General features: G+C 49.1%; 1 protein-coding gene across 3 annotated transcripts; it reads left to right on the top strand.

Annotated features, from left to right (window-relative positions):
* Positions 1–5,080: 5,080 nt before the first annotated feature.
* UBXN10 (UBX domain protein 10) lies at positions 5,081–22,945 on the top strand. Of its 3 annotated transcripts, XM_053281371.1 has the most exons (4): positions 6,375–6,543; positions 11,000–11,239; positions 13,262–13,383; positions 18,872–22,945. In XM_053281371.1, the coding sequence occupies exon 4, from the start codon at positions 18,887–18,889 to the stop codon at positions 19,748–19,750; it is 864 nt and encodes a 287-aa protein (XP_053137346.1). In that variant the 5' UTR covers positions 6,375–6,543; positions 11,000–11,239; positions 13,262–13,383; positions 18,872–18,886; the 3' UTR covers positions 19,751–22,945. The 3 variants fall into 3 exon arrangements, with proteins under 3 accessions (XP_053137347.1, XP_053137346.1, XP_053137345.1); XM_053281372.1 differs by lacking the exons at positions 6,375–6,543; positions 11,000–11,239 and adding an exon at positions 5,081–5,218; XM_053281370.1 differs by lacking the exon at positions 11,000–11,239 and having other exon boundaries at positions 6,376–6,543.
* The last annotated feature ends 939 nt before the right edge of the window (positions 22,946–23,884 follow it).

Raw genomic sequence — 23,884 nt, 5'->3', positions numbered from 1 at the left:
GGGGGGCATTTCCCTGCCCCATGCATAGGGACCCTGGAAGGAAAACCTCCCATTCCTCATTCGCTCACCCCTCCCACCACTTTGACTCGGTGACAAGCTGATACGCTCCTGATCATAATGTGGAGGGAGCGTGTGATATTTTTTGCATAGGAGCAAGAGAGAAAGCATGCTGAGAATTTTTTTCGGTCTTCACCGTGTCCATGTAGATCTTCTGCAGCAAAGATAGGGGGCGGTGTTGGGTGGTGGGGAGAGATTCTTCTCAACCTTGGGTTGAGCTGGTCTTGTGGTAGCAAGCAGGGTCCACCCTGGTTGCATATGAAAGGGAGACTAGAAGTGTGAGCACTGGAAGATATTCCCCTCAGGGGATGGAGCCACTCTGAGAAGAGCATCTAGGTAGGTTTCAAGTTCTCTACCTGGCACCATCTCCAAGATAGGACTGAGAGAGATTCCTGCCTGCAGCCTTGGAGAAGCTGCTGCCAGTCTGGGAAGACAATACTGAGCTAGATGGACCAAGGGTCTGACTCAGTATGTGGCAGCTTCCTATGTTCCTAAGGAAGCAGTGGGGAACAAGGACCAATCTTCACCACTTGTCTGAGGAGGACCCATTCCAACCTTGCTTCACCTCTCTCCATGAATGAATCATGCAGCTGCTAATGCGATCTTAAGCGGCATTAAACAGAGCACAAGAAGGAGTGATTCCACCCTCTTCTGCTCTGCCCAGACCTCATTTGGAAGGCTGCGTCCAGTTCTGGCCCTTGAGTTTCAAGGAGGACGTTGATAACTCTGGAACGGATTCCGAGGAAGTCAACAAAGACCGAGAGAGGTCTGGAAACCGTGTCTGATGAGATTAAAGGAGCTTGGAATGGTCAGCCTGGAGGAGGAGGAGGAGAGCTGTTCTTGTGGTAGCAAGCATGAGCCATCCCCTTTGCTAAGCAGGGTCCGCCCTGGTTGGCATGTGAATGGGAGACCCAATATGAGACCTGTAAGATATTCCCTTCAGGGGATGGAGCCGCTCTGGGTAGAGCATCTAGGTTCCAAGTCCCTTCCCTGGAATCTCCAAGATGGGGCTGACTCCTGCCTGCAACCTTGGAGAAGCTGCTGCTAGTTTGACCGCGGTAGAAGGAAGCTTCCTCTTAGCATGTGCTAAGAGTCTGCTTGAGAGCTGCTGCGGCAGGCCAGCTGGCCTGATCCATTGTCCCCTCGGAGAGGGCCTTGCGCGGTCCTTGAGGGAGCATCCCAGCAGAAGCGTGTGCCGTTCTGCTGCTGGCACCTCTTGGACTTCTCCTGACACCGCGACAAGCCGAGCAAGGAGCCCTTTGCCTAGGCAAGGATCTCCACGCAGCTGTTGGCAGCACCATGCCTCTTCTGCCTTCTGCCTCTCAGATGAGCTCAGCCAGGGGACACTACGCTCTCTGTTTCTTTCTGGGGAGCGGGGCCAAGGAAGAGCCGTGCACGTTTTGTTTCTAACACAGAGCAAACACTTGTGCACGGCTGCAGCAGGAAGCATACAGTGGGGCGATTAAACCGTAAGTGAAACCTGCTTTGTTGCCATTTCAACCCATAGGAGCCAGCTCCTCTTTCTACACAGCAGCCCTTCAGTCGTAGAGAGCATCTGCTTTGCATGCAGAGGGTCCCAGGTTCTTCAATCCCTGGCAGCATCTCCAGGTAGGGCAGGGAGAGACCCCTGCCTGAAACCCTGCAGAGCCACTGCCGGTCAGTGTAGGCAGCACTGAGCTAGATGGACCAAAGGTCTGACTCAGTAGACAGCAGTGCCCAATGAGTGCTGTATATGGCAGAGAAAGGAGGAAATTGTTCCCAGTCCCAAAGGGGTACACACTGCAGGATGGACCAATGAACTGACTCAGTATTAGGTCACTTCCTGTGTTCTCAGGATTTAGGGGCTTTGCATGCAAAAAGACCCAGGTTATCTCCCTGGCAGCATCTCCAAGATTCCTGAGAGAGAGATTCCTGCCTGCAACCTTGGAGAAGCCGCTGCCAGTCTGTGAAGACGATACTGAGCTAGATGGGCCAAGGGTCTGACTCAGTATAAGGTAGCATCCTACGTCTCTGTGTTCCTAGCAATCTCGGAGGATGCAATCCTATGTACGCTTACTTGAAATAAGACAGCTTCCTATGGCTTTATGGGAATGAGGCCATAGTGGTAGAATATTTATTTATCATATTTTAATACTGCCTTATATGTACATCTGTAGGTGGTGCACAAAAATTTAAACACACTATAAAACAGAGTAAAAACAATTAAAGTGTACAAAATAAAGTAGGAATAATAATTTTATCTGCTGGAGAAGACTTTTGAGGATACCGTGGACAGCCAGGAAAACAAACCAATAGATCCTAGAACAAATCAATCCAGAATTTCCACTTGAGGCACCAATGACCAGGCTCAAACTATCATGCTTCGGACATATTATGCGAAGACCCAGCTCCCTTGAGAAGTCCATAATGCTGGGAAATGTTGAAGGAAAGAGAAGAAGAGGACGACCAGCAGCAACGTGGATGGACTCAATGACGACAGCAATGGATGCACCACTGAGAGACCTTCAAGGCCAAGTTGAAGACAGATCATCATGGAGAGAATCTATCTATGTGGTCGCTAAGAGTCAGCACTGACTTGTTGGTACTTAATCAAAACAAGATAAAAACAAAATCAAACAGTTAAAAATTAATTTCAGTTAAAAGCCTGAGAAAACAGGTGCATCTTGAGGGTCTTCCTAAAAGAAAATGGAGAAGGAGATGCTCTCATTACAACAGGGAGTGCATGCTAAAGCCCCCAGGGAAGCCACAGAGAAGGCCTGGTCTTGAGTCATCACCAAACGAACCAGTAGCAACCATAAGAATATATACTTTGCATGCAAAAGATCCCACGTTCATTCCTTGGAAGCATCTCCAAGTAGGGCTGGGAAAGACTCCTGCCTGAGATGAGAGCTGGTCTGGTGGTAGCAAGCATGACTTGTCCCCTTCGCTAAGCAGGGTCCACCCTGGTTGCATATGAAAGGGAGACTAGAAGTGCGAGCACTTGAAGCTATTCCCCTTAGGGGATGGGACCGCTCTGGGAAGAGCAGAAGGTTTCAAGCTCCCTCCCTGGCTTCTCCAAGAGAGGGCTGAGAGAGATTCCTGCTTGCAACCTTGGAAAAGTTGCTAACAGTCTGAGTAGACAATACTGAGGGTCTGACTCAGTATATGGCAGCTTCCTATGTTCCTATTTTTGAGGAGAAGAGTTGGTCTTGTGGAAGCCACTGCCAGTCTGGGTAGACAAGTCTGAACTAGATGGACCAAGGGTCTGACTCAGTATATGGCAGCTTCCTACATCCCTATATCTGGTTCCTTTAACTGTTCCATTTGTGTGCATCCTCAAAGATGATGAGCATATGCATCCATGTATGTGCTGTGGACACCCTGCCACTAACTGCTGTTCCCAGATGAACACAATATCGTGGTGTTATGTGTTGCTATTCGCTTAAGATGGTTGGTTCTGTTCCCCCCACTCCGTCCCCTCCCTTCTTTTAATGTTAAAATTTTATTTTCAAGCAAGGAGCATATCTGTGTGAACCACCTGCCCTCTAGTGGTGGACAGAGTCCAAAGAGAAAACAAAGGCAGACACAATATTTTCCTTGTTTGTTGGTTTGTCTATCTATAGTTCAATTTCTCTACTGCCTTTCATAAAACTCATCCTGCAGAAGCCCAGTTTGTCATCTCCATTTTATTCTACTTTATTTTAATTTATTGCATGTCTACACAGCCCAATCCAACAGCTCTGGGCAGTTTACAAACAAAAAAGAAAATATAATCATTCGGAAACCAAACGTAAAACCAAAACGTCTGAAATATTAAAACAGTCATTAAAACAATTTAAAACAGTTAAAAAACCCTGGAAGGGCCAGACCAAATAGAGAGAGAGCCTTCACTGCTCTCTTAAAAGCCAGTAAGGTAAATGTAATGTAATGTTTTCCCTGTGTGAACCGCCCAGAGCCGTTTTTGGAAGGGCGGTATATGATTGATTGATTACTTTATTTACGGTCATTGACCAAAAGAGAGATGTACAGTAGTAAATGACATAAAATAGCATAAAATCCTTAAAATCAACGTATATATATACAGTGGACCCTCGACTTACGAACTACTCGACATCCGATGTTTTCGACTTACGAACGACAAAAATGGCCGCACGCTTACGAATTTTTCGAGCTACGAACGGAAACCGTTGGCGGTTTAGATGCGGTTTCCTCGACTTACGAATTTTTAGATGCGGCTTACTCGACTTACGAATTTTTAGATGCAGTTTCCTCGACTTACGAATTTTTAGATGCGGTTTCCTCGACTTACGAATTTTTAGATGCGGCTTACTCGACTTACAAATTTTTTAAAACCTCCGTGGGTGCGCTTTTCGACTTACGAAATTTTCGACCTCCGAACGTGCATTCGGAACGGATTAACTTCGTAAGTCGAGGGACCACTGTACCTAAAAATGGCAGTTTTAAAATACACTCATAAGTTTGAGACTCTTATTTTTAAAACCACATAACAGTACTTAGCAACTATTCTAGAAATTACTGCATCTTCATCGGCTAATAAATACTTTACAAGGAAATCTCCGGTTTTCCCCTTCAAATTATTTAGCAGGGGATTAATTAATTGCTGTCTTACATCCTGGTAAAGTGGGCACTTTAACAGAATATGGGCCATTGACTCGATCTCCTGGCCGCAAGGACATATGCGCTTTTCGTAGGGCAGTTTGTTATACTTCCCGTATAAAAGCGCTGATGGGAAGGCATGAAACCTCACCCTAGAGAAAGCCCATCTATGATTACATTGGGTAATCATAAACAAATAAGTAGCTGGGCTTAAGTCTGTCTTAAGCTGTACAGATTTGTAAAATCGTGGTAAAATAGCCTTCTCATTTTGTATTTCTATATCGACCAGTCTTTGCTGCACCAATTTGCGAGCTGTAGTTGCACCAGCCTCCAGCAAAAAGGCAGTATAGAAATCAAATCAAATTAAATCAAATCAAATAATCAATCAATAATGTATTTAAACCACGCGTGCGTTCCACAACCGAGGAGTGGCTACAGAGAAAGCCTGGTCCTGAGCTGCCACCAGACGGACCTCTCCAGATGACCTCGTGACATGCGGTGGGGATCATACAGAGGAAGGCGTTCTCCAAGGTGACCCGGACCTAAGCCATTCAGGGCGTTAAAGGTAATAACCAGCACTTTGTATTTTGCCCAGAAATCGTTGATTTATTTATTTCATTTCTATACCGCCTGACTCCAAAGGCTCTATAGTCCACCTAACGTGTGAGAGGATCATTTTTGTAGTTTGTATGCCGCAGAAGAGTTTGACGAATTTAGTCTTGAGTTAGAGAAGGACTCTAGACCAAAATGGCCACCAGTAACCACATCAGGAGTCGTTTCCTTGAGGCAGGAACAGGCCAAGGCCCGGGAAAGGATTTGGTAATGGTAACAATTGAGACGATTCGAGAAAATTTGGACTGGTGGGAACCCGTGTCGGCCTCTCTTTTTACAGCAATTGATCTCACTGCCCAAGAGCCAAAAGACTGGGGAACTTTATGCTGGTCTATGAATGTATTAAAGGATTATTGTTATGATGATGATGATGATGATGACTGGGGAATTGCGATAATAGTTCCCCTTTATAAGAAAGGGAGAAGCCACCTAATGGCGGGCGCAATGGGGAAGGAACTTGCCTAGAGAGCAAGAAGTTGCCTGTTCTAATCCCCGCATCGGGCAGCAGCGATCTAGGAAGATGCTGAAAGGCACCATCATCTCATACTGTGCGGGAGGAGGCAATGGTCAACCCCTCCTGTATTCTACCAAAGACAACCACAGGGCTCTGTGGGCGCCACGAGTTGACACCGACTCGACGGCACAACTTTATATATAAGAAAGAGAAGTGAAACAATTCTGCCAGTTACTGTCTCATAAGCCACCTAATGGCACAGTGGGGAAGCAACCTGCCTAGAGAGCAGGAGGCTGTTGGTTTGAATCTCTGCTGGTGTGTTTCCCAGAATATGGGAATAAAACAAAACAAATTATATACCACTTTTTAACAAAAGTGTCTAAAGTGGTTTATATATAGAAATAATAAATATAAATAAATAAATAAGCAAGTCAGCATCTGGGGACCCAAGTCTAAGAGTCCCGAATTGGCTGCCCAACCACAGCTGCATCCATATCCTACATTTCTCCAGTGATATCCCGGAAGTACCATTATATGTATCCCTCTGGACTTTTTATCGCTCTACCTTTCTTCATCGCCTCGGAAGTCCGTCATGTAGACGGTGATATGCGCCCCTCTGGACAATTCATAGCTCTATGTCGTTCATTCGGATCGTCCATTGCGGCCTCTCTGGCCTGCGTCTCTGTATTCGAGGGAGTCGGTCGTGAGTTCCGGTCAGGGCCGGAAGTAGGCCGCGGACTGGCGTTGCCTTGGAAACGCGGCGCTGTTTACCAGCGAGGACGGTGCCTCCTGCGGGTGGGGCTGCTGGATGGAGGCGCGGCCAGGTGAGGGGCTGGGAGGGGGCCCCGGCCGACCCCCGCCCCGCAGGGGCAACCCCTCCCGCCATGGCTGCCCGGGGAGGGTCGAGGGCGGGGCCCACATCCCGCCCCACCCGTGGAGGGGGGGAGAGAAGAAGCAGCAGCCCTGGCTGCCCCCCCCCTCCAGGCTGACAGGGCCTCCCTCTCCCTCCCTCCCTCCATGTGTGTGTGTCCTGCCTGCTACCTCCTTCTTAGAGTAACCATTTTAATCATTAGTGTCTCAGTTATTTTTATCACGTTAATAATTATTACTAAACCACAATAAGTCATGTCACTGTAAGAAGAGTTATCTGTCTTGTGATTTTATTGTATTTTAAGGTGTCATCAGTCTTTGGTTGTGTATTGCTCTGAGCAGGCTGTGGGGAAGAGATATAAAAGGAATAAAGAAATCACACACAAAATATGTGTGTACACACACACACGATTAAGTGCCGTCAAGTTGGTGTCGACTCTTAGCGACCAAACACACACACAAACTATATAATATACACACACACACATATATATACATACACACACAGAGACACACATACACTATATATATACACACACACACACAAACACACACATACAAGCTGCACCAATTTGCGAGCTGTAGTTGCACCAGCCTCCAGCAAAAAGGCAGTATAGAAATCAAATCAAATCAAATCAAATAATCACGCATACAAATACACAGAGAGAGAGAGAGTTGTTTAACAAACAGAAATATAATGTGCAAGATGTTTCAGCTTCTGCCTTCAGTTGCTCTGAAGTTAGATAACATCACATCGTATTAGTGCAAGACATTAATTATATAGACTGGCACATTATATTTCTGTTTGTTAGTAATACATTTATGCTTTTCTTTTTGATTAACAGCATCCTTCTGAGATCCAGAAAATACTTGTATGGAGTTCTGTTTGCAGCTTTAAAAATCATCTGTGTATGCACGTGTGTGTTTGTGCGTAATTCTGCACACATGAACATTGTACAAAGTATGTAATACATACAGTGTATATATGGGTGTAGAACTTATTCAATTTATATATATATATATTTCTCCAGCACGCTTGGAGCAGTACACAACCAGCCATTGATGAAAATAGAATAAAAATAGCTTACAATTATTATAGTAAAATTTAATGCAATACAATGATACACTGAAACACACACACATTTACAGGGAGAAATGGAGAAGAGACTTTGTCAGTCTGTATGAGACAGACACAGAAATATATATTTATTTAGCTATATGATTTATTTCTATTTATATACCTCCCTTGTCCATTTTATACACATTTTAAACCTGTATCTGTAATGTTTCCTTTCTCTGGCTGAGACCAAGGCACCCACCACAAGCTGTTGCAGAAGAGATGCTGAAGGGGTGACTTGTAGAGTAACTGTCTTTATAGCAAAAGATGCAGATGTTTCTTGGAAAATATTCCTACCTCCTCAAAATGCAAAACAGGGAGCAGAGCACAAGGACCTTGTGAATGTCTGCTTTATTTTTTCTTTAGGAAAAAAAATCTCACATTTTCCTTCCAAATGGGGCATTTGAGGTAGCTAACAAATATCAAAAGAATAATACTAAAAAATAATGAACCCCAAATAATTAAAACAGCTAGCATAAGGCAAAGAGGCACCTTTTTAACGTGCTGATTCTCTTTACTTAGCAGGGGGAGAGTAACTGGCCCTCTCCACCCCCAGCACAGTACTTCCAGTGACTGTTGCTGGTTTGTATCTTATGTTTCTTTTTAGATTGTGAGCCCTTTGGGGACAGGGAGCCATGTTATTTATTTATTATGTCTCTGTGCCATTTCTGGAAGAGTGGTATAGAAATCAAATAAATAAATAAAAGCAGCTGCCCAAGCCCAGATCAAATCATCCTGAGGAGGATCCTCACAAGATGCTCATTTGAACAGAATCCTTGTATTGGCCACGTTCCCAGAGAAGGGGCTAGCTGGATCTTGTAGGGTAAGGAAATCCGCAGTCTGGGCATTGCCAATGAGAAGGTTGTGTCCCAGGTCCCCCTCTCCCGTCCCATCTGCAAATGATGGAGGGCCATGAAGTCAAGCCTTCTCTGATGACCAGGGCAGTTTAATGCATGAGGACGTGAACAGGGATACTTGGAAGAGTAGGGAACAGAAAGTCTGGCTAAAACAGTTTGCACGTCCAACATATGCTGCGTGATTTCCATATGCTTGATGATTGCCAACCATATAAACTCACTCTGCTGGTGCCTGTGGGGGATAAAAGCCCTTGTCTGCTTAGTAAGTCTTACTGTGTTATGCAAATTGATACACTTGTTTATAAATGTGGGGTGGGGGGAGAATTCTAGACACCAGGGCAGTCCTTAGGGCAGGTCAAGCAGTGTGACCACCCCTAGCCCCACCCTTTTACCCCCTATTAAAATTAGCTGGAAGGGGGCCCCACTGGCTGATGCCTCAAGCCCCACACCCCACCAGGGCTGGTAGACATTTAGAATTGGAAAGGATGTTGGAGGTCTTCTAGTCAAACCACTTGTTCACTGAAGGAATCTGTAAAGCATCCCAGACCAAGATGAATAAAGATAAAGTGCTATCATTGTTCTTGACTCTTCACAGAGTTACATGCAGGAAGGGAAGGGCCCCTGCCCCAGGGAGCTTACAGTCTGAAATTTGCATGGGTGGGTGGGTGGGTGGGTAAGAAACAGAAAGCCGCAAAGAATGAATGTGTGCAAGTGCAGCTATGACAGGGATGACTCCAAGAGGTAACCACAGAAATATCTCCCCTTCCCCCTTTCGCCCCCCATCCACCACCCTGGAACTTTATAGCAAAGTGTCAGACAATACAGTCGTATAGTATATTATGGCCCTATAGTCTGAATGTAGCCACCTAATGGCCCAGTGGGGAAATGACTTGCTTAGCAAGCATGAGGTTGGCAGTTCAAATCCCTGCCGGTATGTTTCCCAGAATATGGGATACACCTATATCGGGCAGCAGCGATAGAGGAAGATGCTGCAAGGCATCATCTCAGACTGTGCGGGAAGAGGCAATGGTCAACCCCTCCTGTATTCTACCAAAGACCACCACAGGGCTCTGTGGGCGCCCGGAGTAGAAACTGATTCGACGGCACACTTTACCTTAGTCTGGATGTAGGTCCATAGTCGTAGAGTCTCTCCAAGTGATGAGTAGTTAGAATTGTGGTTAACAGTAGCTGGAACTGGGGCTTTTGCAGAAAGGTGGCTTTTGAGAATTTGAAGGGCAAGGAAGGGGTGGGGGGGAGGCATTCTGTAGATATCATGCTATTCTGTAGATAGCACAGAATAGTTTCATCAGCCAGCCACATTTTCATGCTGCTTTCTGGGGTTCTCAAACTTGGGTCCCCAGATGGTGTTGGACTACAACTCCCATCATCCTCAGCCACAGTGGCCAAAGGCAAATGGAATGCCGCAGGATTATGGGAACTGTCATCCAGCAACATCTGGGGACCCAGGTTTGAGAACCCTTGGCAAAGATCATTCTTGCTTCCCGTGAATCGCCAGCTCCACTGTAAGCATCGTGGTTTTAGGCATTTCCTTGCCACAGAAGTAGATCTGCCTTGTGTTAAAAGTGTATTTGTCAGCCGTGAATGCCGGATGTCTGAATGCTGAGGTCTAAGAGCAGCGCTGCTGCTAACCGAAACTTCACTGGGGCAGTTCACACGATCAGCATTTTCAGTTGTGTGTTGAATATGTTTGGAGGTGGGGAGCTTTATCGCCAGTCAAGCCTCAGCTGGGTAGGACAAGTGCATCCTACCTGCTTCTGGCCCCAGCTTCTGAATGAGATCGGTGGGGAAAGCGCCCTACCCCGCTGGGGCTTGGTAGATGATGGAGCTCCCCATCTTCTACCTTGTTTTTATCGAACACACAATTGCAAAACAGGAGCGTGCCTGGCTCCCAAATTAGGGTAGGGGGCTTTTCCTACCCTGACGCCAATCATGTGAACTGCCTTACTAAGTAGTGAATAAGCACTTTCACATCAAGCTAGGAGTTCATGTTCAGAAATGGGGCTGGAGAGAGAGAGAAACCTGGATTTCAGGGTTTAATGGGAAAGACCCTGGACCTGCACTTGGTAACAGATTAGATTTCAGTGATTTATTCCAATGGACCAGCCCAGTGACCTGCATTATTGGAAGCGATTAATTTCAGTTTTAAAAGCTGGATATCTGCAATGTCTTCTTATTTGGCATTTCAGGAGAAAGTCGGGGAACTACCAGTCTCCATAGATAGATTGACAGATTAGAGTAGATAGATTGTAAGGTGATGCTATTCAGCTGAACCCAGGGAGAGCCCACCCAGGAGAACTTGGGCTTTGAATCCCTGTCATTATGCTCTTAAATGCGTTTTGAAAGAATGGGCCAGCCTGGAATCCTGTCTGCATAGGTTTCACCTGGACAAAGCTGGCAGCTCTTTCTTTTCAGCAGGCTGCCTTGGAGTTCCCGTTGCCTGGCATGCGAAACGAAACAAACAGAACGCCACGGCCCTGTTTAGTGTGCTTCCAGAGGACAGCCCAGAGTGCCGGGTCTCGGCTGCTGAGCTGCTCTCTTTCATGGGCCTTGCTGCGCCTTTGTCTTGTGCTCCAAGTCCGTGGGTCTGGTTCCCTGTAAGACCGGGCTGGCTGTGTGCTTGGCCGAAGACCTGGCAGCTGCGCCTCCACCTTTCTGGTGAGAATTGATCTGGTTCTTGCCAGAGATCTCTTTAATTTTGCGGGGTCCCATTTTTGTGGAGAGGATGGCCAGAGCAGGATGAGGAGTGTCAGAATGCTACTGATATCTACCAATCCCAAGCGCTAACTTGATGGAAGCAGGAGGATTTTAAGGTGGCTCTGAGCTTTGTGGCCAAGTGAAGATTTACGCCCAGGCCTGTCACCTCCATGTGGCAAGGTGAGGCAATCGGCACCTGCACCCCAGGGCAGCGAGTGAGGGCATCCAGCCCTGCCCCCCACCTCACCTATGTACAGCTGCTGCTGCTGCTCCCAGATCCTCGCTTCGTGAACTGCGTGGAGTTAGGCATGCGGACGCCCAGTGGCTGACATAACAGAGCAAGGATGCAGCAAGAGAGCAAGGATGCACCCAGCTAACCACACCGCCTGTTTTTGACACCCTCCCCTTTCCTGGAAGCCCCCTGTGCCACCCCAAACGATGTCCCCAAGCACTGCACAGTCCTCGAGGACATGTTTTCAGGTGGCACAGAGGGCTTCCGAGGAAGGGGAGGGCGTCAGAAATTTCCACTTCCTCATAACGCTGGTGCAGTTAGCTGGGAAGTTGCCCATTGCAAACTGAGCAAAGAGGTGCCTTTTCAACTGGTGATTCTCTTATATTTAGTAAGGGGAGAGCAACTGGCCATATCTAACCCCAGCACAGCATCCCCGGTCTTGTGGTAGCAAGAATGAATTGTCCCTTTTGCTAAGCAGGGTCTGCCCTGGTTTGCATTTGAATGGGAGACTATGTGAGCACTGTAAGATCTTCCCCTTTGGGGGTGTGGCCATAGCTCAGTGGAAGAGCATCTACTTGTGTGCAGAACGTTCCAAGTCCCCTCCCTGGCAGCATCTCCAAGAGAGGGCTGAGAGAGATTCCTGCCTGCAACCTGGGAGGAGCCGCTGCCAGTCTGGGTAGAGAATCCTGAGCTAGATGGGCCAATGGTCTGACTCGGTATAAGGCAGCTTCCTGTGTTCCTATGATGTCCACCTTTTGTTTCTTTTTAGATTGTGAGCCCTTTGGGGGCGGGAAACTATCTTAAATATTTTTCTATGTAAGCCGCTTTGAGAACTTCTGTTGAAAAGTGGTATATAAATAGTAGTAGCAGGAAGTTCTGTTTGGCGGTTCGTTTGCTGCACCAGTGCATAAAGTGAGGTCAGCAGCAGCAACTCTCAGGGCTGGAGCTAAGGGGTCTGGTCTAGTGCAGCCCAACTTCGGCCCTCTTGCTGCTGTTGGACTACAGTTCCCATCATCCCTCACTGTTGGCCCCTGCGGCTGGGAATGATGGGAGCTGTAGTTATTAATAATAATAATAATAATAATAATATTTTATTATTATTTCACATTTTATATCCCACTCTTCCTCCAAGGAGCCCAGAGCGGTGTACTACATACTTGAGTTTCTCCTCACAACAACCCTGTGAAGTAGGTTAGGCTGAGAGAGAAGTGACTGGCCCAGAGTCACCCAGCTAGTATCATGGCTGAATGGGGATTTGAACTCGGGTCTCCCCGGTCCTAGTCCAGAACTCTAACCACTACACCACGCTGTTGATAAACAGCTGGAGGACTGAGGGTGTGCAGCCCTGGGTTAGACCAAAGAGGTGCATCTTCCCTTCATGTTATGATGAGGCTGCATCTGCCTTTGGCTGCCTTGAGCATCCTTTGTTGGGGGGCCTTTATCGGGGGGCTGCAGGGCTCCTGTATCTTTAACAGGGGTGAATTCAAAAGCTGGAACACATTGCCCTTCACTGTGACTCTGACAATGGGGAGGCTATTATTTGTACATGGCCTCGAGATTTACATATCAGGTGGTATAAAAATGTGATAGATAAATAAATAAATATTATCTGTTGGATTGTAGCTGCTGGGGAGAGACTGCGGCAGCCCTCACCCTTGTTCTGAGCTCTGCAAGGACCACCATGCTCTGCCTCAAGCCAAAGGATTCCTGCTAGAGCCGTCTCACGGCTTCCTCCTCTTGGTGTCTTTCAGGCCGGGACATCTGCCAACCCCCCGGAGCGGCAGTTTGAGATCCTGTCCCACTGACTGGCCTGTTGATCTTCCGGAGCTTTTGAGCCGTCAGTCCTCCGGAGCCAATGGAGCATCTCCTGCATGTGAGTGTCTTTTCCCTCCCGTTGCCTCCACAAACAACGCGTTCCCCACCGCGTCCAATCTCTCAAGCATCCGAGGCATTTTCACGGCGGCCTCGTCGTCCTGCTCCTGTGGTTGGCTCAGCTGCCTGCCCCGAAGCAGACGGATAAGAAGCTCCGTCAAATGTGATGATAGCGTTGCCTTGATGGAGGCTTGTGTAATTACACACTTATTGCTTGTGTAATAAGCAGGGTCTAAAAATGGCTGCAGCCAAATAGCAACATAGGAAGCTGCCGTATACTGAGTCAGACCCTTGGTCTGTCTAGCTCAGAATTGTCTACCCAGACTGGCAGCGGCTTCTCCAAAATGCAGGCAGGAGTCTCTCCTGGCCCTATGTTGAGATGCTGCCGCCCCAAAAACTTCGCTTTAAACTACAGCGCCGGAGGGGGAAGAGCGGCAGGAGGGGTAAACTCTAGCCCCCCCGCCCTTAAAGGTAGACCCCCCCTCGGTGCCAGTCCGGACCATGCACATCACACCATCCTGCTGAGGGGAGGAGAAACATCCTACCCTGATTCAAGAGCGGTGCAGCTCCTGTTCGCCAGCAGTCTGTCAGAGGCTCCGTCTTGGCTTGTGCAATAAGCAGCTGCTGGATCAGAAGACTTTTTCTGATCTTGCTTCATTCAGCAGTTGGGTGCAACTTCTGAGGAGGAGGGAGTCCTGCGATCCGGCTGCTGTTGAGCACATAATCACTGCCAGCGCCTCCAGACGTAGTTTTAGCTGACAGGTGGTCGGCAAATGGGAGCTTGTGCAGCTCTGTGCGTAACAGGCCACTGTGCGTAACAGGATGCTGGACTAGATGGGCCTTGGGCCGGATCCAGCAGGGCTGTTCTTATGTCTCATGTCTCCAGTATTGGGGTAGGAGACATCTCCTACTCTGTTTATTTATATTTATATTCATTCATTCATTCATTCATTCATTCATTCATTCATGCATGCATGTATATTTATATCCCACTCTTTCTCCAAGGAGCCCAGAGCATGGTTTAAGTGTATCCTCACAACAACCCTGTGAGGTAGGCTAGGCTGGCTCAAAGTAACCCATTGAGTTCCATGGCTGAGCAGGGATTTGAACTCTGGTCTCCCTGGTCCGAGTCCAACCCTCTTACCACTATAGCATGTCGGCTCTCATTATGATTGTATGAACTGCCCTCCTGATTAGCAAAGGGAACAATGCATGTTCGCTACTGCAAGACCAGCTCTCCTCCCTCCCCCCCCCCCAGTTTCAAGGGAAAAAGCTCAGCTGAGAGCTTTTAATTTGACCCTGATCATTAAGAGGTCACGAGACTCTTGGCGGCATTTGCTGCAGTGGGGTTGACATGGCTGCCCCTCTTGCTCTCCTAGTCTGCGCCTGGAGCAGACATGGAGCTTCTGAGACGCTGCCGGCTCTCTTGGGGTGCAAAGGAAGTAGATGGATTTGCATGCTCTTCCTTTCACGAAATGCGAATTCCTTTCAGTTTTATCTGGAACTCGCTTAAGCACTGGAGCAGGGTGTAGGGGACAAAAACAGGCCTTTGTCAACCTGCCACCGCCTGTAATTCTCCCCCAGGGTAGGAGGGTATCCTTTAAGACGGGTTGTCACGCCCACTTGCTCCCAGCAGACAGGATCTTATGCAGGAAATACAGAGCGGTCCCATGGTGCCTCGGGTCACGACCCTCCCAGTTCCGGTCCCGTCTTGCTCCCGTGCAAGGGGTCTGCAAAGAGCTCCAGCATTTTTTTCTTCTCTCCTGCTTGCCTGTTCTGCCACTTCCCCAACTTCTTTGTTCCTCCTCCTCTCCTCTTATTGCCTTTTTTTCTCTTGAAACCTCCCAAAACAAAAGGCTCTTTTATTCCTGCTTTCCCTTTCCACTCCTCCTCTTCCTATTTTGGCCTTGAGCATGCCGTGCACCACAGTTGGACTGCTTGTTCGAAGATCCAGAGCTGCCCACAGAGACCAACCAGCTCAAGGGCATCAGGCGGGTCCAAAACCAAACAGCCCAGAAACGTGCACATAGTAGTCCACCAGAACAGCAGGCTGGCAGCAAGAGAAGCAAGTGGGCCCACACATGTCGAGGTGTTCACTCAGTTTTATTTTTAGTGCCCAAAAGAGACGGTTCCTGGAGGGAAGTACTAGACTTGAAGCATCTGAACAATTAATACAGAAATGCAAGTTCAGGATGGAGACCTTACCATTGTACAAGTATTCCATCGATCTAACAGAGACTTATCGCCACATACCGATCCTTCCTGCGCATCACAGGTTCCTTCGCTGCTCCAGTGTGCACCAACACTTTCAATACTGAGCACTGCCCTTTGGACCGTCATCAGCACCCAGAGTGTTTATAAAGGTGATCGTTGCATTAATAGCGCACACGCGCATCCAAGGACTGCACCTGTACTTGGACAATCTCTTGATCAGATCTCCGTCTCTGCAGAAGGTGGAGTCAGACATTCACCTAACCGTTGCAACCCTCAGGAACCACAGTTTCCTAGCGAACCTCATGAAGAGCTCAATCACCCCCTCGCAGCAAACAGAACATCTCAGGGTAACCATAAACACAGCACACGGGATTGTGACCCTCTCACAAACAAGCAAAGACAAACTCCACTCTTACATACGACAAATCCAACTCCAGCCAGTAGCTGACATCAGGCCCGTTGCACAACTGTTGGGATGCATGATCTCCTCTCTGGTCACTATTCCATGGTCATGGTGGCATTCCAGCTCCCTACAATGGCTATTTCTACCTCACCAGGACCAAATCATGGCTCCAGAACACAGGACCATCGAGATACCCAGCCATCTCGGTCATGCCCTCCGATGGTGGACTTCACTAGCCTTCAATCAGGGAATGTACCTCAAAGAGCCACCACAGATTCAAGTCACCACGGATGCCCAACAACCTGGGTAGGGGAGCCCATTGCAACACTCTGATTGCCCAGGGCACATGAGCCACTCAGGAAGCCTCCCAGCACAAACTGGTTGGAGCCCAGAACAGTCTACCTAGCCCGTCTACATTTCAGTGAGGTTGTGAGAGGACAACACGTACTAATCAGGACAGACCATGTGGCCACCAAGGTACATATCAACCGGCAAGGAGGCACACGCTCTTCTTGATGATGGAGATGGACAAACCTTTCTTCTGGCCTCCATTATGGTGGAACACCTCTGTGGCCTGGACAAGGTAGAATTGGACTGGCTGAGCAGACATCGCATAGATTAGGCAGAGTGGAAGTTGCACTGCCAGTATTCAATCTGATAGTTTGCAGATCCGGTCACCGCTTGTCAACCTCTGCGCATTGCCTCACAGCCATCAGATACTGAGATTCTTCAGCCGATACCGCTGCCCACAGGCAGAGAGGATAGACACTCAGGCATCAGATGACTGCTATATGCCTTTCCTCCATTTGCTCTACTACCAAAAATTATTCAAAAGTTCAGAGATGAAAAGCAAGATCTGCTTCCGGTGGCACCTTTCTGGCCCAGGAGGCCCTGGTTTTCGGACTTCATGGATTTGACAACAGTACCACTATGGCCCCTCCCCGACCATCTGGACCTATTCACACAGGGGCCCCTTGGTCATCCAAAGCCGTTGTGGCTTTGTCTTCACACGTGGCAACTGAATTCATGCTCCTAGCAGCCAAAGGCTACGCCGCGAGCATCCAAAATACCATCTTAGCAGCACAACAGCAATCTACTGTGAGGATTTACCCGACCACTTGGACAGCCTTCCTGGAATGGTCAAAAGCAGAAAGTCCAGCCAATGAAAGCATCTGTACCACAGCTTCTAGCCTTTCTTTAATCTGGTCTGGACAAAAGGCTGTGTCCCAGTACCCTTGGGCGACAGGCATCGGCTCCCTCTTTGGTGCTCCGTTTGTCCTCAGAAAAACCCTGTTTGTCCACTCACCTGGACATCAGGAGATCCCTCAAAGGGGCCACAAACGTCACCCCTCCCACGGTACATAGATTTCCCTCTTGGAATTTAAATAACGTCCTCAACGCACTTACCAGAGCCCCATTTGAGCCACTTAAGCTTTTATCTTACAACGTGTTATTTCTCGTGGCCATCACATCCGTCTGCAGGGTTTCGGAATTGGGGGCTCTTTCCGTGCGCAAACTTCTTTGCATCTTCCAACCCGACTCAGTGGTTCTCAAACCTGCTCCGACTTTTTGCCCGAAAGTCAACAAAACGTTCCATTGGAGTCGAGACATCATCCTTCCATCCTTTTGTCCATCACCTAAACACACCAAGGAAAAGTTATGGCACACCTTGGACATTAAGAGAGCACTCAGGATATACCTGAGAAGAACGAAAGATATCCGTAGGACAGATGTTTTGTTCATCCCCTTCCATCCAGCTTCCATGGGGGCTCAGCCATCGAAAGCAACCATGGCCCATTGGATAAAAGCAGAATCTTGCTTGCGTATGAGTCATTGTACCTCAGCTACGGATTATCTTCTCCTACGGATCACCACACATTCCACAAGAAGTGCAGCTACCTCTGTGGCTTTTTCGGCTAATAAACCCGTATTAGAAATTTGCAGGGCGGCTAACTGGTCTTCTGTCTCACCTTTCGTCAGGCACTATAAACTGCACACCCACCAATCGGCAAAAGCAGCTTTTGGATGCACTGTGCTGCAGCATGCTGTGTAGGCCCGCTTCTTCTTTTCTGCATCAACCTTATCTCCAGTGGTCCCTCTAATTTTTTTCATCTCTGTGCAGAATGAGTTTTGTTCCAGGCGGCAGTATCAAGGCAGTGCGTGCACACGTGCATTCCGAGTGGGGCCTTCCGGATTCAACCTGAGCAGGATCTAAATTGAACTGAGCGGACATCCAAAAACTTGTGAGCGTGCAAACGCCTTAGTTCTTATGTCCTACCTGGCGATTCCTCCTTTGGTATGTCCCGTCTGAAAGGATACCCTCCTACACTGGAGGAGAAAGTAACATTGGTAGACTTACCGTGAAGATTTTCTCCCCAGTGTACGGAGGGTATCTGACCCACCCGAGGTTTATGGGTGCGGTGCCCTCGCTGTCATTGATTTTATTCCGGCTTATGTCTCTGTTTTGGGGCTTTGGGGTGTGTGTGTGTGTGTGCGCCTGTGTGTGTGCCCATGTGCCTGTCTCTCTTGTTCATGTTTTTGTCACTGTTACCTCACAAATTGTTCTGGTTCATGGTTGTACTGCCTACATTTAGGCTGTGTCTATATTTCCTATTCTTTCTTGATATTGCCGCTTTTGCCTCTGGAGCCTTTTCCTTGCGACTTTTCGCTAGACAGTCCCGGAACTGGGAGGGTCCTGACCCAAGCCACCGTGGGGCTGCTCTGTTTTTCCTGTGCAAGATCCTGTCTGCTGGGAGCGAGTGGGCGCGACAACCCGTCTTAAAGGATACTCTCCATCCACTGGGGAGAAATAGCCATGATGGTAAGCTGAGCAATCTTACTTTCCCCCCCACTTGTCCCCTCCCCCTCACAGGTCTTCTGAAAAGCAATGGCTGCTGCCTCGCCTCTGAACCTTGCACCCCCCGAACGGAAGCTCTCCTTGGGCATCCCAAAGCAATCCACCCGGCAGCCTCACTCCATTGCCATGCACGTCACGCGGCCGAAATCCGCCAAGGGGCGCACGCGGCAGAGCCTGAACTTCTCCCACAGCGTCGAAGCCTACTCCTACCAGGCGCCCTTGTCCCCCCAGCCGATCGCTCCCTGCGAAGAGGCGGTCAGCGGCCGGCGGGTGGCATCCTCCCAGCAGCTGTACCAGCCCACCCAGGCCTCTTCCGCTGAAATCCCAGATCTCCTCCAGCAGGTCCCCCTGAGGACCTCGTCTTCGCTGAACAAGTACCGAGTCCTCCCCTCCATCAGCAGGAAGGATCTGAGGAAGAGCGCCGTGGAAGTGATGTCCGAACAGGCCGGTCAGCTCCAGGTGAGCTCCCAGCCGGAGAAGGACGAGCCACTGGGGAAGGGGCCCGCCCCTCTCGTGGCGACAAAACACGCCGGTGGCTGCGGGGAATATGCTCAGAGCCCACCTCTCCCGCTGGAGACGAAGCCCGCAGGCCAGGCCCGGCCAGCCGCCTCGCCCGCCCTGAATCTGGAAGAGCCCTCCGAGAAGGAGCTGCGTCTGCTCCTGGCCATCCGGTCTCCTTCGGGCCAGAGGTTTGAGCGTCACTTCCGGCCGACGGACAGCCTGGAGACGGTCCTGGTGGCCGCGGAGCGAAAGAACTCGGCCGTGTACGCCCGCTGCAGCATTGAGACGGTGGAGGTGCCCAGGAGGACCTTCTCCGACCTCAGCAAGACCTTGCAGGAGTGCGCCATCCCCCACAAGTCCGTGCTCTGCATCCTGCAAGAGGGGGAGCCCTAGCCAGCTGGAGGGGGCTGTGCTCTGCATTAAATGCCATTGGAGAGTCCCTTCCGCTGTCCACTCTTTGAGACCCCGCCGACCCCTTTCCTGGGCTCGCTCTGTTCCAGGCTCTTCCCCGTATATCCAAGAGGGAAGTGTGAAAACCCTTTCTGTTTCCAAAACGTGGCATTTGAGACCCCCCCCCGCCCCCCAGCTTCCCATGACCAGCAGGCCTTGTGATAGGTTGTGGAGTTGTTCTCCAGATGATGTTGATCTGTTGGCGAACCTGGTTCGCGCTCTTCCAGCAGGAGGGTCCGTTGGGCACCTCTGCTGGGCTCTAGGAACGGATCCTCTTGCTAGAGGAAGTCTAGAGAAGCAGCTGGGGACGGGAAGAGGGATGCCGTGGCTGGCGTTACCGAGGTGTCACGCTGCACCCTGGGGCGGCTGCTTGAACGGCAGCTTGGACTTGAACGGCAGCCTCAGGGCTGCTCAGAACAGGCAGGTCTGCACGCCGTTCCCTCTGCAGGTTTTCTTGTTGTCCCCAGTGGGGAAACCCGTGGAAGTGGCTGTTTGCACAGCTGTGGGTTCTGAGAAGCCAAGATGCCACCTTTCAAGTCTGCGGCAGCTGCACAGTGCAGGATTACACCCGTGGTGTGCTGCACGTCCTGTGGACTACGGACTCTCGCCAGGAATATCTTCCGTACAGGCCCAGTTTCGTTAGATTGTCACGGATTTGTGCAGCTGCTTCTGGGAGTTGTGCCTGCTATTTGGATTTTGATTTTTTGCTAGGGGGGCATTCTCTGAGATGCAAAGAGAGGTTACTTTGGATGGAAGGACAGAGAGGGGCATGCAAAGGCTTGCTCCCTCCGCCTCCATAGAAATTGGCAAAGAAAGCCGAGTTTGCTCTTGTTGATGTATTTTTAATCAAATGTGTTTTCACAGGATTATGGCACAAATTAGTGTGGAAAAGCAAATCCTAGCTAAAAATTGGTTTTTCAGCAAAAATTTGAATTTCAGTGTTTGGCGGTGGGTGCAGAAGCGTTGTTGTTTGAAACAGAAATGAGTTTGCAAAGAAGTGTTTGAGCTGGTATTTTTATAATCCAAACCCCATTTTGCCTGGCTACAAGCAAGGGGCTTCTCTCCAAAGCCACCGTTCTAATTTTTCTTTTCTTTTTGTTTAAACCCCAACCTGTTTAAGACTGGACCTGTTTGTGTGTGTGTCAAAATGCCATGTGTATTCTTTTTCAAAATACCTGTATTGAATGGAGACAACCTCCATGTCTCCCTGCAGGGTTTAAAACCCTAGTATTACTCCAAGATGGGTTGAGCTCTGACAGCTCTGCTTGCCAAATGCTCTACTTCTCTGCACCGAATCTGACTTTTCCTCCGTAAAATGGCCAAACTAGCCTCTAAGGTTGGTCGGATGATCACCCCAGCTTTTGATTACCACAGCTAAAGCAGGGGTTCTCAACTTTTGGTCCCCAGACGTTGTTGGACTACAACTCCCAGCATCCCCAGTGGCCTCTGGCAATTGCGGCTGGGGGTGATGGGAGTTGTAGTCCAGTGGTATCTGGGGGCCCAAGGTGGAGAATCCCCTGTGCTAAAGAGTCAGGCCCGGAGTGAGCACCTTCAGCATGAGCAGTTGTTGACCTACAACTCCTGTCATCTCTGGCCACCATAAACGGCAGGGGATGCTGGGAGTTGTAGTTGAACAACAGCTGGAGAGCCAAGGGGGCCTACCCATGCTGTGGGGAGTTGGGACGCTTGGTTTTGCCCTTTCTGTCGTAAGTGTTCACAGGTTAGGTGAGTAACAGATCCAGCTGCCGTCTGGCCAGAGCCTTGGACATCCGCCATTTTGCCAGCTCTCAGCAATGACCAAGGCACCTGGAAAGTCCCGCAAGCAACAAATTCCAGCAGCCCGCAGCAAGAGGGGGCGATGCCCCGTAGTTTGTTAGCCGTCAGCACCCCGTAGTCCAGTTTGGGGCTGAAAGAGGAGGAAGTTTCAGATGGTCAGCACACAGGGCGAGGCCACGAATGGGTAGCAACGTCACCGCTGAAGCCGACGCCTGCAGGCGGTTTGGAGGCAAGGCCGGATCCTGGCAATAGCGCGAGTCCCACGTTCACCAGACAGACAGACCCCCCTTTTCCTGATCCATGCCACCCGACTTGCTCCGAGGGCCCTGGCCACAGGGGCGAGAACAACTGGCCAGCAGCAGGAGAGGCAAGGAGAAGGGCGTGCTGGGCAACGGCCAGTTTCGTAGCCACACCACACTGTTGTGCCTAAAGAACTGCAGCGGGCTCAGGGCTCGCGGATGTAGTCGGTGAAGCGTTTCATGGGGTGAGTGGCGTGCACACAGAGACAAGCAGGAAGACGACTAGGCTGGACGATGGGGCAACAGTCCCACATCTGCAGCCAGAGGTGGGGCAGTCTGGGAAGAACATTTCCCTTGTGCTGCTCAAGTATGTGTCTTGGCCCATGCGTGGGCAACCCTGGCCCTCCAGCTGTTGCACTACAACTCCCATCGTCCCCAGCCTGAGTTTACGGGAGTTGTAGTTCAACAGCTTGGAGGGCCAGGTTTGCCCACCCTTGTTCTCACTGGAGTCCACGGCAGCGGTTCTTCTCTTAGGAGAAGTGGGGAAGATTACCCCCATGCTAAACTAAACATTACTTTCTGATTCTCTGCTAAGCCAGGTTAGTATGGGAAACTTTGGCCTGCAACTCCCATAATCCTCAGCTGTTTGGTCACGGTGGCTGGGGATGATGGGAGTTGTAGTCCAAAACCAGCTGGTGGGCCAAGGTTGATTTGTATTTGTGTCTTGTTCCTGCTCAATGGTGCCCGCCCCCCAGCTGTTTTTGGACTGCAACTCCCATAATCCAGCCACAGTGGCCCATACCCAGGGATTATGGGAGCTGTAGGCCAACATCTGCAAGAGGGCCACTGTTGAACAGGCCTGCCTTAGAGGGTTGCATGTCTTCCAAGGTAGATAGCTGGCAAAAACAAAATCCTCCTTGGTCAGGCTGCAGGCGTGATACTCTGGAAACAGCTTTTCAAAAAACCCAGGAACAATCCAGGGTGGGTGGGAAAATCAGGCTTAAAACAGTAAACAGATCACCTTCTTGTGCAGAAGTGTATCCTTTTTGCATTCAAATAATCTGAGACTTGTTATGTGTGCTGTTAAAACCAATAAAAGATATTTTGGGTGTAATTTACAGTATTCCATTTGCCTAAATATTGGAGATCTGTTCTAGGATCATCAGCTCGTCCAGGGTGTCCTGCAAAAGCCGAGGGCACCCTCTGGTTTGGACCAGCTCCCAGAGATGTCAGTTTTCTGGAGAGTTTTGAACTGGAAAGCTTGCCCATGCAGGTTTTTCTCGTGTGCATAAACATCTCAGAACACTTTACTGTGTGAAGGTTCCCAGTACCTTAAATAGCTTTGTAACCTGATTTGGCATCTTATCGGACCTATCTGTTTAGTAAAACACCTGACCACATTACCTTGTTTAAAAATCAACAAAACACATGTAGTCGCTCACGCCCTTCCTAAGGATAGCCACAGAAAAACAAAATGTGGGGGAACGTTCCAATCCCACATCTCTGCTTGCTCCCCATGAATGCCCCTCTAAGCTCCTTGAAGGCAAGACAGAATACAAAATGTGGGCAATCCCATAATGTCTAAGGGTGCTGAACATAGCAAGGACACTAGTGCGATGACTGCCCTATAACTGTTGTGAGCAGCAAGTGGGGGGGAGAATCATTTGGGGTGGAGCAATGCCTTTCTCCTCCTCAAGCTTAGCCTGCCTGTCACCTTAGCAAAGAAGACTCAGTGGTCTCCATATGTACGGTCCCACATCCTAAAGTCTTAATCAGACATGCTGTGTGAGTGTACAGATCCACTCGTTTGTGTGAATGATTATCTGCATTCACTTTTTAAAAAAGTGTTTTATTCGTTTTCTTTTTAAAAAACAATCAATTCCATTTGACTGAGTTCGAGATCAGATGAGACTGCATTCCCCAACGATGTGCCCATTTTTTCCAAAAAGACATACAACTCTAGCCTTAACTAGGAACCACAGACCACTCAGATACCCAACTAAACGTGGAACTACTGCTATTTTTAAAAAGTAATAAGGGCTTAATTGACAGGCGATACATT

The sequence above is a fragment of the Hemicordylus capensis genome, chromosome 16 (genome assembly GCF_027244095.1).
Source record: "Hemicordylus capensis ecotype Gifberg chromosome 16, rHemCap1.1.pri, whole genome shotgun sequence".
NCBI classification, from domain to species: domain Eukaryota; kingdom Metazoa; phylum Chordata; class Lepidosauria; order Squamata; family Cordylidae; genus Hemicordylus; species Hemicordylus capensis.
The sequence above is the reverse complement of the archived record's forward strand: the minus strand, read 5'-3'. Positions and strand labels throughout refer to the sequence as shown.

What these genes read in the sequence shown, in the direction of transcription:
- UBXN10 (XM_053281372.1), top strand. Translation starts at nt 18,887, where the DNA reads ATGGCTGCTGCCTCGCCTCTGAACCTTGCACCCCCCGAACGGAAGCTC.